Source organism: Melanotaenia boesemani, chromosome 7 (genome assembly GCF_017639745.1).
Source record: "Melanotaenia boesemani isolate fMelBoe1 chromosome 7, fMelBoe1.pri, whole genome shotgun sequence".
Lineage (NCBI taxonomy): Eukaryota > Metazoa > Chordata > Actinopteri > Atheriniformes > Melanotaeniidae > Melanotaenia > Melanotaenia boesemani.
Window position 1 is genome coordinate 32726394 of NC_055688.1, and position 17912 is coordinate 32744305.

The following is a 17912-nucleotide window of genomic DNA, read 5'->3' on the forward strand; positions in this document are numbered from 1 at the left end:
TCATATATAAGTACTATGCTTACAATAATAATTTATCTAATACATTTAAAGATCAAATTACCTGATTAGAAACTCTTAAAATTACATCTAAGCATCCTCCCTTACTGAATAACTCATCATATATGATACTGAAAAAGAGTTTGGAGTTTGAAGCTTAATTACCACATGCAAGATGTCTCCTTAACTATGAATCCATTTTTGTTATCAAGTTGCCACATGGGAATTTCATGAGTTTCCAAATGGACCAGGACTTGCCTCCAAACTAGTTGTCTCAGAAATCATACTTGCAGAAATATGCCTTTAAATGTAATTTTGAGTTTGGAGAATCTTTACCCTTATAGCAGATGCATTTAACAAAACAAAACAAAACAAAACAAAACAAAACAAAACAAAACAAAACAAAACAAAACAAAACAAAACAAAACAAAACAAAACAAAAACACTCTGGTGTCAAAATTTTGTGCAGTCAAGGTCGAACATCCAACAGAAATAATTACTATGCAGTAGCTGCACCGAACGTATGTGCAAATGCACTTTTGCATTAGCTGAAATAAGATATTAGAGATATAATACAATCACAGCAGAATATGAAGCCGCTGTAAATTTAATTTAATCAAGGACGGGAGTTGAAGGTGAAGCCAAACTAAAAAAGGGGGGTGGGTTATCAGCATCTTTATTTCATTGTCCCTGAATGCCCGATAAAGGCGCTTAGCTAACTGTTCTCTGTTCTCTTGGGAGTTATGCATCATTTAAATGAGAGTGTGTTTGTGACAGTGCACTTGTGCGTGTGTGTATTCCAGGACGTATGTTCATGCGCCACCGTTTGTGTGCGAGTGAGGGGGTTGTGTCTTTGGTCACTGCACCTAACTCACCCGTACAAAGCTGGCTGGGAACCATCCTTCCTCCTCATCGATCTGGCCCCACCACCAGTCCTTGTTGGAGGCGTCCAGCACCTTGATGACGTCACCGGCCTTAAACGCCAACTCCCGATCCGCCATGGTCACATGGTCCCATACCGCCTCAGCGTTGACGATTGAACCTCCACTTATCAACTAAAGAAAGAATTAAAAAAAAGAAAAAGAAAAGAAATTGGAAGAAAAGACAGGCTATTTCTTAATGTTTTATTTTAACTTTATGAAGCTGATGCTATAGAAACACCACTGAAACAGGAGTGTACAGAAGACATGCAGACAAGTAATTAAAAAAAGACTTGTGATTTCTAACAGTATATAAATCATATTTGAGACTAATTTTAATACACTAATATGCCTCATTTGGGCCTCAAATTTGTGCGAATCCTCATTTTTAAACCCACTCAGATTACTAATGGATGCAAATACACACCCTCGAAAGCTCAGCTTAGGGATTGCAATGCAAATAGAACAACACAATAGCTAGCACAGTCCATAGTACAACAAAACAAATACAACAACACACCAAAGGCAGAGTCATTACTGGAAACCAGCAGAGTTTAGAGGCACTAGACCAGTCTCCACACAGAGATGTAAATGACCCATTATAACATAATAATTACATGGGGTAATGTGATATAAATGCTGAGATGCAAACAAAACATGCTCTCATCAGGTCTTGTTTTTATGTGCAGCATAAAAAAGGATGGATGAGTCATCAGACTATATTTATTGATTTCAAAATCATGAATAAGTAATGTGGACATCATGCAACACTGAAAACAAATGTTGATACTGCACAGCTGTGTAAACACACACAAGCAGAGTTCTACATGATGTGCAAGAAGGGCATTGAAGCCGGGAGGGGTGATGAGTATTCTTTAGGAGATCTGAAGAGGCGAAAGGTTGTTCCCATTAAAGGACAAGCAACAGCAGACAATGTTCTCAAGACACCCGAGTCTGACATCATCAATCTACAGCTTCACCATCCATCACACTGACAACTTACAGCTTTGTTACCTTGACACACTCGTGCATATATGCACATGTTCAGCCACATTTTTAACTTTGTATGCATTAACCCACGTGTATGCATCTGTAGCAGATTTCCAACTGTTCATTCTCTCCACAGCAGTGTTCATCAGAATTCTGCAGTCCAGAACTAACCATGCATCCACTCCCTGGGGCTGTGGGCAGAGCAGCCAGGGCTAACCAAGCCTGACAGGCGATGCTTAAGCTCCAGGTAGGGAGTAATCAAAGGCCTGAAGACAAGGATGTCTACTTCATTTAGTTTATTTTAGTCCCTTACAAAAAAAAAAAAATGCAAACAGTATTTTCTCTAATCGTCTGAAATGTTTTTGCATCTTATAACAATGAGCTGAAAAAACCCTTTTTAAACCCACCTCATCTTTCTAGCACAAAAATACTTTATTCCTTCCTGCTTATGTAGGAATTTTTATGTATTTCCATGAGAAACAGCAGATTGCGTGTGTGTGTGTATTTGCTTGTACTAATCCAAATGCCCCATGAGGATCTAAGCTCTCAGACTCAGCAGCTCTGCTGGCCCTTCAACCTGTACACAAGCCTGCTTCCCCGATGGCTCACTGAGACAGCTACAGGGGACATAAGCCAATCAGGGCAGAGGAGTGAGCACAAGGAGGGACGTCCATGCCTGGAGGGTAAAGAACGGCCGTCGTCATGGTGACAGATGAGGATGCTTCACTAGTATTGACAAAATGAAGGGATGAGGTAAGGCCACTTCAGGCTGCACCAGAACAAAACTTGGCAGTGCGTGAGTAGTCACACACAAAGTGACCACAGGCTGAATGCAATGTCACCCTGTTATCAACAGCAACAAGTTGCATTTAAATGCAAAGGTGAAACGCATTGGTCTCTGCATGCAAGACATGATCAAACATGACATCGAGAGGATCCAGTCAATCCGGTGCCACTTTGGATTGGGAGCTGGGATAACAGGAGCTGTAGCTCGTGTTTTAAAGCTCCCCAATACAGTAGTAGTGGAAGATTACTGCAAAAACATGTGTCATGCTGCCATGGAAACAGGACAAATCAATAGTGCTTAAAAACATGGTCAAATCAGGGAAAAGATATATATTTCAATCACCTTTCATAAAGATGTACAGTTTAAAAACACACGCAGGAATAACAAGTAGAGGTTAAATCTGATTCCAGGACTTTAGTCTGAACAAAACCCATAGAACAGATGAGAACTGGTACTGAGGTCAGTTTCCTTCTTGTTCTTCCACCTACCATCCTCTCTCCTGCACTGATCCATATTAAACCGCGCTCACTACAAGCAGTCTCTCTAGCCCCCAATCAATCGGCTGTAACACAGACAACTTAAAAAACAGCAAAGGAAAGAGAGATAGAGATCCATTCACAGCCAATGTTCCTCCCCCTCTCTGCTCTCTACTTTGCCTCATCCCTCCATCTCCCAAATGAGATCAGTACTGTCCTCTTCAATATACTGCACCCCCTTTCCCCTCCACATGTCTGAATAAATTAAAAGCATTACATAATCAATCTTCCTCAATCCTCCCTTAGCACAACCCCGTACATAGCCTGATCAGATGGCATAAAATAAACTCACATGCAAACACAAAGAAGCTTTGCATCACACCCATCATTACCTGCTTGTCTACCAGCTCTAACGGTCTGTATTATCATTATGATTACAGTGTAGTTTGAACATTTAAGATCAATTGCTAATCATCAGTCTTTAAAATGCAAAAGCTGTATTTGGGTCAATGCAAATGAATGCAGAGAAATTTATTTCCATACACGACAATGCTTTCTGATTCATGTTTAAGCACAGACATGGAGCCTGACAAGGAAATATAAAAGAATAGAAAGCTGATTCACTAGCTTGTTTCATCTTTGCAACGCAACACATCAGCATTCACTGCACTGTGGCAGATCCACTGCATTCCAACATCCTCCTGTCTCGAGCCACGGCACAGCTGCATCAAAGCACCTATAACATCCCGAGCAAACACACACACACAAACACCTTAAGCCAGCCTTACCATGTTTGTGGCATGTAACTGTTCAAAGAGTGTATGCATGGAGAAGTCCGGTTCATACGATCATGATAATGGAATTCCTTTTAGAAGCAGTCGAGGAGAGGGTTCTCCTGCAAGAGCCGAGCCCGAGATGGTAAGTAACAAGATGCTGTATTCCAGAAAGAGGTTTCTCTTTCCGATGCACTGAGCGAGTCTCGCGGTCCGTCCTCCCTGTGTCTGCCAACCCTGTTATGTAATACACTTATACCCCAAGTCTGGGAGCCAATCAAAGATGCTCTGCCTACAACTGGTGAGAAATACACGCACATTCTCACACATAACTGTTGTCTTACTCACATACACCATCTGCACATTGACACTTCTGACTGCACAGCACAAACCAGAACTTTATTAGAAGGCACCTGCCCTGAGGGAATTACAGATGTGTGAAAGTGTGGGGGACTCCTATTCATCTAGGAAGAACAGATAACACCCACTCAAGAATTTTCAAACAGTATATTTCTTTCCATGCTCACATGTTTGCATGTGAACATACTTTACATCTGTAAGTAGGACTGGGTTCTGAGTAGTAATAGTAACCACTGCAGTGTATACACTCTGATCTTGTGTCATTACAATTGTACATGAATGTTTACACTCTTTTTTGGGGTCTCTGCTGGGGAGGCTGTTTATATGATGTGTCTTGTGTGATGACAACACTGGCCCACATGCCATAGCATGTGATGGAGGTATCTGTGTTCATAAAACAAAGCTACCAAACAGCTCTTTTCTATACATTCAACATTAATCACTTAACTCTAAAACACAGGAAAGATGCAGCACTTAGCTTTGAGAGTTAGAGAGCACATACAATATCTTTTAAAAAATCTAAGCCAGTCTTTCTCTATAAATAGGACTGCCATGGATGGCTCTGGGACTGGCTTTTAGCATATCTATTTCTGACATTCATTCAACATTCATGACACCTGCCCCTGATCCTTTATTACACTATGCCACTGCTAATGCAAGAGAAAGGAAAAATGTGTTTTTCATTTGCACTCAGAGGACATTTTGTCTGAAAGAAATATTGATATAATAATACACATTTTATTAATTACTATATAATGACAAGGTTACAAACAGTTTTCAAATTGAGATTGTCCAAACTGGAAGAATGGGAATATTGGGGGCTATGAAATGGGAGCTGAGTTTAGCTGAATCTAAAATGGGGGAAACCTTGAGTGATGGAGGCCCTCTTTTATTAGGCCTAGCCCTGCCTGCAGTCCGTTACTGTTCAGCTGAGAGCACAATGATCCCCCTGAGTCTACGAACAGCAGCACAGACCTCTCACTTGCACCACTATTTGCTCCAAATATCACGTTAACTTTTGTTGAGAGATCACTGCACAGCCATTAGCTGCCATGTTGTGGCTGTGGCTACAGTGGATCACAATAGAAAAACAAGTCCTGACGCAGCAGTGGGATGTGGTTAAAAAAAGACAGCATCAGAATAATTTTCATCTTTAAAATATATATTCATATATATATATATATATATATATATATATATATATATAAATCACACAAAATTCACCAATGCGCATATTCCACAGTATACAATATGGGGGACAGCGGAAGATTGACGTGAGGGGGGGCATGTTTGGGGCTTTATATGAGGATTATGATTTTCCATTCACCACAGAAAGGGTAAGAGCATCACAGATCTGTATCCGCACAGCTACATCCACCACTAGACAACACTAGCTATCACAAACGGTAAGAGGACACAAGACATAACGAAGGATTGGGGAGGGGGAAACAGAAATACATTATGTTGTACCAACGTCATTCATTTCAACGCGTAGCCGTGATGGAGCGCCGGGTGTCCCCGCTCTCGACCAACGCGCACCGCTTTTCTCTCCTCTCCTGTATGAAAGCGTGGTGCGCTGCGAACCGGGCCCCAAGCGCAGATCCATTAACGAGTACCGAGGATGAACATCAACAGCACGTTCACAAGCACCAGAACCGCGATCACCGTAAAAACCGCGCAAGTCTGGACATCCAAGGCCATGGCGCAGCGCTGCGGGCCGATGCTGAGATGCGCTCTCTGTTACGGCTTGGTTTTTTAGCTCCCCCGTTTAGCTGCGTCGCTTACAGAGCGACCAATACATCCACCAAAACCGATGGGCAAGGGATGAAGAAAAAAAAAAGAAAAAAAAGAAAAAAAGATGTCCCTACGTCTCTTCACACTAGTAGGCTACGCGATACAATTCATAAAGGCACGGGAAGAGATGCATCATCCTCACCATCATCTCCGTCATCAGTCTGCACCGCGATTTCTCCCCGCTAGTCAACACCTGCCGGTGTTTCGCCTTTTCCCTTAAACAGACCGAGTGTGGGGCAAATAGATTCTCAAAGCAAACGAGAGAGGCTGAGCACAGGCTGTTCGCAGCTGCCGAGCTGCCTTCCGGTGAGTGGGGACCAGGGAGATGGGCTGTAAGCCTGAGAGGCGGTCCTGCAGTGGTTGGAGCTCCGCTGCTGGAGTACCGGCTTCAGCCATCACCTACAGTCGGGGGAGGGGCATAGCCGGCCCCCTTCTCCCTACATCAACCACTGAGACCAGAATCATAACCTCATTCATCTCTCACCCCATCTAAAAATATCACGGCGGTGCTCTGATGATTTATCATTTATCATTAACAGCTGAGGGAGAATAGATGTTAGAATAATGGATGCATGTTCCCCAAAGTGATCATCCTCTTATCTTACTGGCATGTCAGCCTTAATGCCAATCTTATCTGTGGTTGCACATTAATCAGATGCCGTAAACTCAGCTGACATGATAATCAAAATTTACACTCTGTGTTATCACTGGCATCACTAATTGAGGTAGCAAACACTTAAAAGTATCAATTGACAAATACTGAGGCTTCTCACATCACACCACAACAGTATTGTCAGGATTAGGCCAATGGGCTTGAAGAAAGTGTGTGATAAAGTTTTTATTTCAAAGATAATCTTCACTGGCTGGCCATCATGTTTTTAAGGTATACAAGTTGATTTCTATTACTTAAATTGTGTTAATTAAGTTTATCAATTCAAAGAACTAGTGAAAAGTTGTTGAATAAACAATAAAAGTCTGTTTTCTGTTTTGAATTGACATCAAGTTGTGACAAAACCAAGAGGTTTTACTCTGTTTTTTTTTGCACAAGGGAACACCTCATTCCATAGTGAGGTGCAGGGTATACCCACTCATTTGTCAGTCAGCCTTAAATACACTTTCTGCTACATCAGCTCTGATTTGTATAAATAGTTTTAAGTCATTTTTGTTGCAAATAATATTTATTATGAAAGCAAAGGCATGACCTGTCCATCTTACATCTGACTAGTTGCTGCTATAACTGGATTAGCTGGTTAAAATTAGGAGTGACATTCAGGGTTCTCGTTAACTCCCAGATGTACAGCTGCAAAAGTATCTGTCTCACAGCAGGTATCCCTGGCCGTTTTGTTTTTGCTGGTGCTCGCGTGTCTCTCCTGTCCTGTCTCCTGACAAGGCAGACAGCCGTTCGTCCTGAGTTTGGCTCTGTCTCTTCCTGTTAAAAGAGTCTTCTTCCTGTTCACTGTGCCTGCTGCTCATGCATGACAGGGGATTGAATTGAAATTTAGATTTTTTTCTGTAAATTTTACTCAGATAACGTTTGTTGCGATTTAACACTATAAGTAAAACTTAGTCCATTTTTAAGTTAACCAAATATGACAAGAGTACACATCTCTGTTTACCGCTGTTTGCAATCAAGGCAGAAATGAAGAGTACAACTACTTTTCATGGTACTAAAATGCCTCTCAGCTAGTCTCATTACTGTGCTTGAAATGCTCTGAAATGCATTTATCCGTCTGGTGAAACCTTCATTGCAGCAGTAGAGAACAGATGAAACTGCAGCAAATGAGCAGCAACTGTCATGTTCTAAGTTTTTGGTTGGGGTTTGTATGGTCTTCTCATATTCAGTTCTGTTTTCCATGTCTTATTTTGTAGGTTTTTTTCATTGTGTGTTCTGTTTTGCTTTCCGCTTCCTGCCATTAGTCCACGTGGTTTGATTTCGCTTACTCACTTCACCAGTTTCTTGGTAGTGCTCCTCTGTGTATATATATACCTCTCAGTTTAATTTATTCTCTGCCATTTCATTGTAGGCTTCATATAATGTCACAGTCTTGCCTCTGTCGTGTTTTTTTGTCAGTTTTTTGTTAGTAAAACAATTATTCCGCCTGCCCCCTGCCTTTTTTTCCCCCCCTGCATTTGGGTCCTCACCTCCACCTTGCAGCCATAGAGCTCAGCGAACCCTAAGCTCAAGTAATGAAGGTTGGAAGAGTCTGATTAAAAGGAAAAAACATTCACATCATAAAGGTTTTAACCAGAGTTGTCGTTGTTCTTTTCAAGATAGTAGCAATTTAATTAATCAGGAAAATAAATTCAAAAACAATTATTTGTTAAGTTTTAACTAAGGGGTAGAGTTAGTGTTTCAGTCTTCCTGAGCCCATGTCATCATTTAAACAGAATAAAGTCTGTTTTTGATGCATTGCTGCTTAATTGCTAAATTAATCGCCTGTGCAGTTTTTCACAAAGTGATGAATCTTTCCCCATCTTTATTTCATGTCCGTGAAATGCTGCCAGTTGCCTTTGTACTATTTTCAATTAAATATCTAGTTTTAATGGTTTGTAGATTATTACAATATTTTCTTTTTTTATTTTAATAACTTATTTTGTTAAGCAGGGTTGCATTGTGGATCAGATTAAAAACCTCCAATAAAAATGATCTGTTCTATAATTCTGTAATCATTGACCCGGGGAACATGATGACACACACTTTAATCAAAATATCAAACCATTCATGCAGCTGTTCATTCATGATGAGATTTTACGTGCACTGCTTTCTGAGCAAGTTTTTTTTAAACACTCATGCCATCATGTACAAGTACAGTTGTGGGCTGATATCTTCTGGCTGCTGTATGACTGTTTGGAACATACCAAGCATATTGATGAATGCTGGCAAAGTGGATTATGCTTTTCTTTTTGGGGGGGAGGGTGCTTTAAAGAGTTTCTCTTGAGGTTGGAGCAGAAAATCCATGCAGACTCTTTTTCCCAAAGAGAAAGATATGAACATTTCAGAGCTGTCTTTCAAATCTAAAGGAAGAAAATGTTTGGCATTCATATTTTCCATGCAGGGCCCCTTTAAGGCTCATTGTTGTGAGGGACAGGACAAAATGGCCTCAGCTCCCATCTGATGCGCATTTTTTGCCATTGGTATGCACGTCATCACAACGGCTTTCATTTTCAGAGCAGACTGCAGAACCGAGCTGGCTTCTCTGGTACCATTTTAAACTGGTTCTGGTCTTATCTCACAGTGAATAATCAAAATCCAGGAGATAGAAGATGATGTACGGTGTTCCTCAAGGTTCAGTTTTAGTTCCAGTTCTTTTTAAACTTCACATGCTGCCCCTTGAAGATAAACTTCCATAGTGATGCTAATGATACACAGCTTTATATTGTTGTGTCTCCTGGTGACACTCGTCCTATAGATGACCTTTTTAATTGTATTTTAAATATTAAGACATGAATGGCAGGAAACTTCCTTCAGCTTTAAGTCCTAAGTATTTATCAGACTTAAAAACCTCACCAGGAATTCAGGTCCTTGTGGGCTGGTCTCTTGTTTATTTCTAAGGCAGGGACTAAAACATATATAGAGAAGCATCTTTTAGATTTTATGGTCTTTGCCTATGAAACAGCCCCCCAGAGGGTCTAAGGGAAGCTGGGAGTGATATTTTTAAAAGAAAGCTTAAGACTTACATTTTTAGTAAAGCTTTTAACTGAATATATTTCTAGACTATAGTTGGAAATTTGTTTTATTTTTTATTCCTTTTATTCTTTTTAATTTCAGCTCAACATCTTTTATTTAAACATTTTAGTTTCCCTGATATGGTTGATGATGGTTAGGACAACGCTTTAAGAGACATAATTTTATGTGCATGCGTGGGTATGTGTGTGCATGTGTTTATGTGTGTGGATGTGAATATGTCATGTATATGTGTGACTTGTGGGTTTTTGGTCTGGGGGACTTGATGGGGTTTTTCTGTTCATTATGTTCATTACTTTGCATTGCATTTCTTTGCATGAAAAAATGCTCTATAAATAAAGATTGACTGATTCATATTTGCAGTAAATGCTTAAAGAGAAAATTGTATTACACATGACCACATTCCAAGCTGCAGTAGGTGTCCCCCTGATCGGGTGCTCATATGAAAAGAGCACAACACAATCAGGATTAATTCTTCAAAGAGAATACTGAAACTACAGTTTAGTTCCCACATGCCCAAACCAGCCTGCATGCCGTCAACCATCCAAAGTATACTCTTCACATTCACCTGAGAGCTTCAGAATGGATAAAAAGGCCTTAGAAGAAGTTCAAAAGAACAACACCAAAGGAGCGCAATATATCAGTATTTTTAAAGCCATAAATAATTTCCAGGCGCTTTCTGCACATACATGGTGATAAAAGTGATGGCTTGTGAAAGCTGGGCTTTCAGTGAGCAAAGAGCATGCGGTGCATCACAGCTGAGATATGACAACCGTCCTCAAACATGCTTTTTTTTCTTTCTTTTTTTCCCCTCATCTGTGCTTTTGTGTGTTCATGTGTGCGTGAGCAGATTACATAAGCCTGTCCTACCTCTGTGGGCTCCCTCTCCAATCTCCCTGACATTTAGACAACAAAGGTCACATCTGAAAGTCTAAATCTGCACAGACACCAAATGCTAATACACTCATACATATACAGAAGAGAGGGAGAGAGTATAATTGGCTAAATTTCTCCCACAAGCAGAGATCTGTTTGTTAAACAAGTCTTAAATTAAACTTACTGAATGTACACTTGATGCAGAACAAGCACAGATGAATTGTTGTGAGGGAAATCATTAATGTGAGGGTCTGCTATTGCAGCTTTCTATTGTTTGAGGCTCATAATCACTAACATAATTCACTTAACATCTTTAAATTTGACCATTTGCATGACTGAATCTTTATCCTTACTGTGCAATATGAATGTTATTGCAGCCACTTCACTGAACTGGCAGGATTATTTTAATTTACACCCTTTCGATAACATGAATTCTGAACCTGCTCCACAAGAGCAGCTGTAAAGTCAGGATCTGCTTGGGACATCTTGTCCCTTAAGAGAATTGCTCCTCTGCAAACTGAATACCATGGTCTAACTAAGCCATAGACGGGGGGATTTTGGACAGCTAACAGAGGCCAATTTAATGTCAAATTAGATTATATCCAGACCTCAAGAAGGCCTCAATATCCTACTAATCAATATTACAATATTACAGACAATCATCCTCAAAAAAGGCTGATATGTTGCTACTAAAAAAGCATGATGTCATAGAAAACTAATTTATATCCCAACAAAATCTCCTGTTGTAATATTTAGTAGTATCCTGGTAGGATGTAGGCAGGAAGTTATGGTACTTTAGGAAGCATTTGTTTGCTATAATATTCTCCACACCGACAAACACAGCTCACCCTGAGATGAAAATATTCATGACCTGGTTTTTATGCTCTAGCTTTATTCCAACACCAGACGCACGTGGCTACATCAAACTCTCTAAACTGACTTCATTAATCATCTTATTACTGATTGAAAACTCTCTTTGAAACTGCTAGATTGTGTGAAAATATAATGAATGGGGATAATTCTGCAAGGCATCTGACTAAGTAAAGAGAGACCACTGATCATTTTCTGATCTGAAATCAGCTGTTTGATATCATAATAGTCCAGAGCGCAAGTCTTCTCTGAGGTCAGTCCTGAACCTACTGGCTTTTAGCTGAGCAGCTACATATTTATAAAATTCTTTTCCCAAATAAGACAACCAGTTTTTCTAGCTAGCAAATGAATCTGTTTGTGGTCAGTAGGTATTTGGCTAATGGGAGGCAAAGCCCACCACACCCATTTCCCCTCCAGTCTGCTCCAATTCTTTTCTTCTCCTCCCATCTCCACGGCAACCACACTGACTTCCTGCTTCCTCCCAGGCCTTCCAGCCACAAAGCACCCTAAAAATAAACCGCTGGACTTTTCCTGAACACAGTTTTGTCACCATTGTACGGTCATCAGCTGTTTATTCGTTCAGCTTCATTTGGCTTTTAGTGCAAAGTCAAGTCAGTGGGTCAGCACACTGAGGGTTGAGAAGCAGAGTAAGATAGATGAGATTGATGAGGGAGGTCAAGGGAAGCAGGGTGGAAAAATCATGGCTAAATACTGTACAACACAAGAGATATCGCCCGATTCCAAGACCAAATAGCTTCAATATTCCTACTCTCTCATGCAATTGCTATGGGGACAGAAAAATAAAAAGAATTATTTTTTAATGAAAAAAATCAGAGCAATATCTCCATGTTCTGCAGTGTGGAACAAGATGAATCTACCCTATGACTGTGTTCTTTGTGTCAGCCCCTTGTGAGACTGCATAACTCAGTGGATAGCTATGACCGTAGCTGATTGGAAGAGAGGAAGTCTTTGAATATACACAGCATGAACTTAGGGTATATAAAGTCTCTTGAGGAACAAAAACATCTGAAGAGATACTTGCAGAGGAGACACTGCATTAGAGGCAGGAGCTAATTTAAGACACCTCACTTGCTTCTCTACACTTCTTTGATATAGACAACCATGGTACTTTGTGCAGCTGTGGTATTAATGGTTGAAAGCACACAACAGCAACAAAATCTTTCCTCCCTGTACCTGAATTAAACATCCAGCTGATACTGGAAGCACTTAGTTAAACATGTGCATCTTATCAGTTTACTTATGTCCTAAGAAAGCATATATTTCCACAAATTATGTATTTAAAGATGATGAAAAAGAGGTGACAGTGTTGTATGATTTTTACTTTTTACAAATGATTGTATTGGGGTGTATTAAATGACTGAGACAGGAAAAGAGTGGAAGCTTCTGCTAAAATAAACTCACCAAACACAAAACTATACTGTTACACAAGCTTAAACAAAAAGTCAGCGTTAGGAAATGGTAATATAAACACAATCACCTATTTTCTTTTGTTAATCATCAGAATTGGCACCAGTATGTCCTAAAATAAAATTCAAAGATTGGTTATTTGAGACTACAGCTGTGGCATGAGATAAACACTCAGATGTTCTGTTCTGGGATTTGGTTGGTTGCCTAAATTAGCTGTGCTTTATTACACTTGCACAGTGCTGGTTGTGAGCCTTACGAGCATGAGCGTGCTCGCTAGTGTCACTATTCATCAGCGAGCTGTCCGCCACCTGTGGCCCGAAACCCTGGGAGATATGTAAAGATTGGTGCCTTCCTATTCTTCTGGAGGTTTCTGAACGCACTTGCATGAAGTGTTTGTTTGTGCTGCGTCTCTTCAGGAAATGAAATACTCTACATTTAGATTTTACTGTTACATTTACAGTGAGGCTATTCACATCCTCTTAGAGAAGTGCTCAACAATGAAGGGACCACTTTACTAACTCCAATCAACTTCCATGTCCACTACTAAAGATGTCAGAGATGTGCATCTCAGTATGAATAGTTCTAAAAGCTCCACCTGTCCTTTAGCAGACAGGTGTCTTGATTTCATATTCTCACTGCTTTCGAGCCACAAATAAAGCACAGTGAGACAGTTGTTTGGTGAAAATTCGTTCTGTTTTGCTCAGCATCTTACAATTTGTTGATGGGTCAGCTCCTCCCATCAAAGACTTCAGAGGGTCCATCTGATGGTGTGCCATCCTGTAAAATTCACTAACAAGCTCCTTAAAATATGACTGCTCATAGGCAGGGATAAAAACAGAAACACAGACACACACAACGAGCTGCAGGAGGCAGGTGTTTTCACATGCCTGGAGGGAGGAACGCATGAGGGGAGGGTAGGCAAGGTGAAGGAACATTCAAAAAAAAGAAAAGGAAAGCAGTGGAGTGGGAGAAAAGCTGATCTGAGAGGAGCAGAAAACAGGCGGATGTCATGCTCTTAGGTCAGAAAGAAAGGGAGGTGCACGGAAAGAGGGAATAAGGAAAAAGTACAAAGAGCAAGGGGTTGCATAATACGTGTACGTGGTGGAGGGTTCTCTCTGATGCTGCATGTGGTGTAGCAGGGGGGTCAGAGGGAGAAAGTTAAACTAAATAATGCACACAAGAAGTGGCAGCTGCCAGAAAAATGGAGCCCATCGTTCACAGAGGCCTGCAGGACACATTCTAACTAGCAGAAGACTGTACAGACAGTTAGCTTCTGTCTCATTATTTCATGGCAGGAAGAAGTGACCAGAGATGGAGCTTTTCATTTTATTCAGAATGCAAAAATTGAACCGAGTAGTTGGTGAGATCAGACGAATGTCTAAAATAGTACAAAAATAGAGTGCTTTAGTAACCCTCTCCAACCCCTAATTATTCATAAAAAAAGCAAACCTATTGACCATTTGATGATTCACTGTCAGTGCGTTTGTTCTGAGCTCAGAAAAGTGTTGAAAATGGCTGCATTACAGAGCACAGAGTGTGCTTACTAATCATCTCTGAACAGAAAAACTGCTCAAACTGAAAGAGATGTAATCTTGTTTTTAAATATAAACATCGTAGCCAAGTATTTAATATTTTGTGCACATCAGCAAAAACTCAAACTTTCAAAACAGTTTTCCTTAAAAATTTCCCCAAACAGTACATTCAAAGAAGAGGAAAGAGCAGTTTCTGCTAATGAGGTTCTAAAACAAACAAACAAACAAACAAAAAAAAACAAAGACAAACATCCTCTCATGTTGACCATCACGTTTAGAACAGACTCTCTGGACTCCTTAGCTGCTCTGTGCTTTTGTCCACTTCAGGTCATGTCTAGGTGGAAAAGCTGTAATGGGAAGGTAGAAGGTGCATCCGACTCGTTTACACTGCGTTGCGAAGCGACATGGTTTTGGATGATAAAGTGGACAGTCCATCTTCTTACACTCTGGGAAGAAGTGGCACACACTTGTTTGAACTGGCTGCACTGCTGGTTTCGTTGGTGCAGCAACATTGTTTCTGCAACTGACGTGAGTAAAGGGACAGTCTGGTTTGGTACAACGGGCATTGTATTTACAACTAGGATGCACATAGAAGCATTTATCCCCAAACTTGCAGTTGGGAAAATTCTTGCACTGTGTTGATGGGTGTTGGTACACACACATCTCAACGTTTACAGACTGGCCAGAACTTGCATAACCTTTTGTTTCTTCACAGTGATGGCATCCTCCTCTGTCACCTCAAAGTCCAACTTTTTATCTTCTGATGATGTGATTGATCCTTGAAGCCTATGAAGGGTGCTAAGTTTTGACTGTCTTTGGACGTTGCTGGATGTCTCATTAATCTCTGTGGGTGGTCTCACATCATCCAGCTCCATTAAGTGCTTACTGTAGTGTTCTTCAGTAAGCACATAAATTAAATATTGGTTTATATTTTTCATTAACAATATGAAAAATAAATATGTTTAATGAGGACCCAGGCTTTTTCTAGTCTGATACCACACAGCAGTCGGCACAACTAGTCAACTGGTCTCGTAGGTGTGGACTGGATCTCAGGAATGTATTCCTGGACAGCCCGCTCTTTAAACAAAGTGTTTCCTGGCAAGTCTGGGTCTTTGGAGAATGTTATTCCAAGTAAAATACGGCATAAAATGAGCAATTAAACACATTTTCAAAATTAGAATCGCCTGATCAGCACTTCTCAAATAGAGTAATCACCTTATGCACACCCCACCGCCAAAGGCTGATGCTGTAGTCCGATACTGTAGGGGAGAGTGCTGTTGCTATTTATGGGGTGTGTAAATAGTCTGTAAAGTTTAGGTGTGTTGCATATGTGAAAGTAGCAACTATGTGAATGACAGGATGTAGGATTTTCCAATAAGATTTGCAGTGAAACTAATTTTACCTGCTAGTGGTTTTAATTATGTGGCTGATATTTATTAGAGTCAAAATGAAACGGAAATATTTTAAAGGGTAAATGCAAAACAATAAGAATTATCAACTAATATAAAGAAATAATTAATACTTTTGCAAACTTCTGTGCAAGGAAAACTCAAGCATGTTTCTTCTGAGTAGTTTCTAAAAGGCAGTGATGACAGACGACATCTACCAGTCAAGAAAATCTGCATTCCCAATAATAATCTGTAATATATCCAAGGTTTTAAAAAGTCTAATGTTAGTAGAAAAAAAATGACTGCTTGTTGTAACATTACTGTATTAACCTACATAATAACCCCGCTGTCCCACTGTGGCAGAAGCTGCATACTTGGAGTCAGTGATGGAATAATAGATATAGTGGCCCTGATGAGCTGCACGAACACAAGTCTATGCATGCACAGGGGTGCATGATCTAAAAAAATACAGAGTATAATGAGGAAATGTTGTAAAACTGGATCTGCCAGTGAGAAGAGCCTTTCCAGTCCCCAGGAACATGCAGCCAATCTGAAAAGTGAAAACGCCTTTTGTAGGAAGCAGAGGAATCATTCTCTGAAGTTATGTAAGAAAAAGGCCCCCAGCCTATCTTTTTCCCAACCTAGCACACACTCAGCACAAATGTAAGCAGAGTCACATACACACCATCAACAACAACATGCAGACAGAAACCCATTCTTTGGAAGAAACAGCCCAGAGAAGCTCTGATTCAGCTCTGATTCAGTGAGGGGCACTACTATTTATCAGAGCTCGCCACATACTCTGAAACAGCATTAGCTGTTGGCACGTTTGGCAGATGAACAATGCTGAATGAACACTGATGAAGGATTCTAGGTCGCCTGCGGTTCATAGTGCAATCCGTGGAAGCGTATAGTTATTTTGAGAAAGACCTATTCCCATGGTTTCCCTAAAATAAAGCCCAGGGTGAAACGACACGCAGTGTGTTAGACAGAGATATCACAGGCTGGTGCTATTCATTCCTCACCAAATAATGAAGTTGTCAATGCAGTGACTCATACATCCTGACAGATTCATTCAGGATGCAACATAAAGGCATGTGAATTGTGTATATGTGTCTATCAGAGTGTTATTTAGCAAGTGTATCATCCAAACAGAATCCAGGTGTATGCTGTTAAATTATCAATTATAACATGTCAGTTGCTGCTGCCTGTATGTGTGTACATAACTGCACCAGGGGGCCTGTTTGGTCAACTAGCTGCTGCCTGCTGACACATGCATGCATATTTCCTAGATACTGTTCCACTGCATACTATGATTACAACCAGAAAAGTCCTAGGTTTGGACCAAACGTAGGACGAATAAGATTTCTCTTGAAACTCTTAATCTGCATGACTCTCTTAATAAGACAACCCTCCCACCCCCACCCCCCTTTCTGACAAGTTGACAGCAAAGCTTCAGGCACAGCATTAGTGACACACAGCATCATCTGCATAGGAATTAAAGACTGGTATTGCCATAGTTTGATGGAGTTAAAGCATGGGACAGGATGGAAGAAGATACAAAGGGAAAAAAGGAAAGAGAGAAGAGTGCTATGCAGGACAGAAATGGAGAGAAGAGAGGAGAAGAAAGGAGAGCAGATGAGAGTGACTCGGGGAGAAATCCATTTAAATGAAAGGGAGAAAGGAGGCGTCAGCATTAGCGGTTAATCCACTGCAGTGAGAATGCTTTCTCTCTGCCTGAGGCCTCTAGGCTCCAGTCGTCATCATAACAAGAAGACTGTAACATACACTACGCTGTATCACAAACAGCAAATCCAACCATGACATCCTTATGAGATAGTGTTCTCACCCATTCGCTTGCGCTACAGCTGTATTATCTTGTGATGTTGCCATGCCACTGAGTGTAAATAAATACATGTTTTTGCTGCTGATGCTGAGCTGTATCAAATTTGACTTCACATAAATATATTTTCTTATCTGATCTCAATCCCAGCATTTGAGCTTGCTACAAATTTGAACTTCCCTTGCCATTCAAA

At 40.5% G+C, this 17912-nt stretch overlaps 1 protein-coding gene across 7 annotated transcripts in view; it reads right to left on the reverse strand.

Moving 5' to 3' along the window:
* The window catches only part of LOC121643016 (rho guanine nucleotide exchange factor 9), a 43718-nt gene that overhangs the window by 16312 nt on the left and 9494 nt on the right, over nucleotides 1-17912 (reverse strand). For 2 of the 7 annotated variants that reach the window (XM_041990157.1, XM_041990156.1), the window contains exons 1-2: nucleotides 5774-5860; nucleotides 873-1052 (exon numbers count right to left, since the gene is read on the reverse strand). In XM_041990157.1, the coding sequence (XP_041846091.1) occupies nucleotides 873-1052; nucleotides 5774-5782 (189 nt within the window). In that variant the 5' untranslated portion in view covers nucleotides 5783-5860. The other 5 variants (XM_041990151.1, XM_041990152.1, XM_041990155.1 and 2 more) reach the window with 4 other exon arrangements.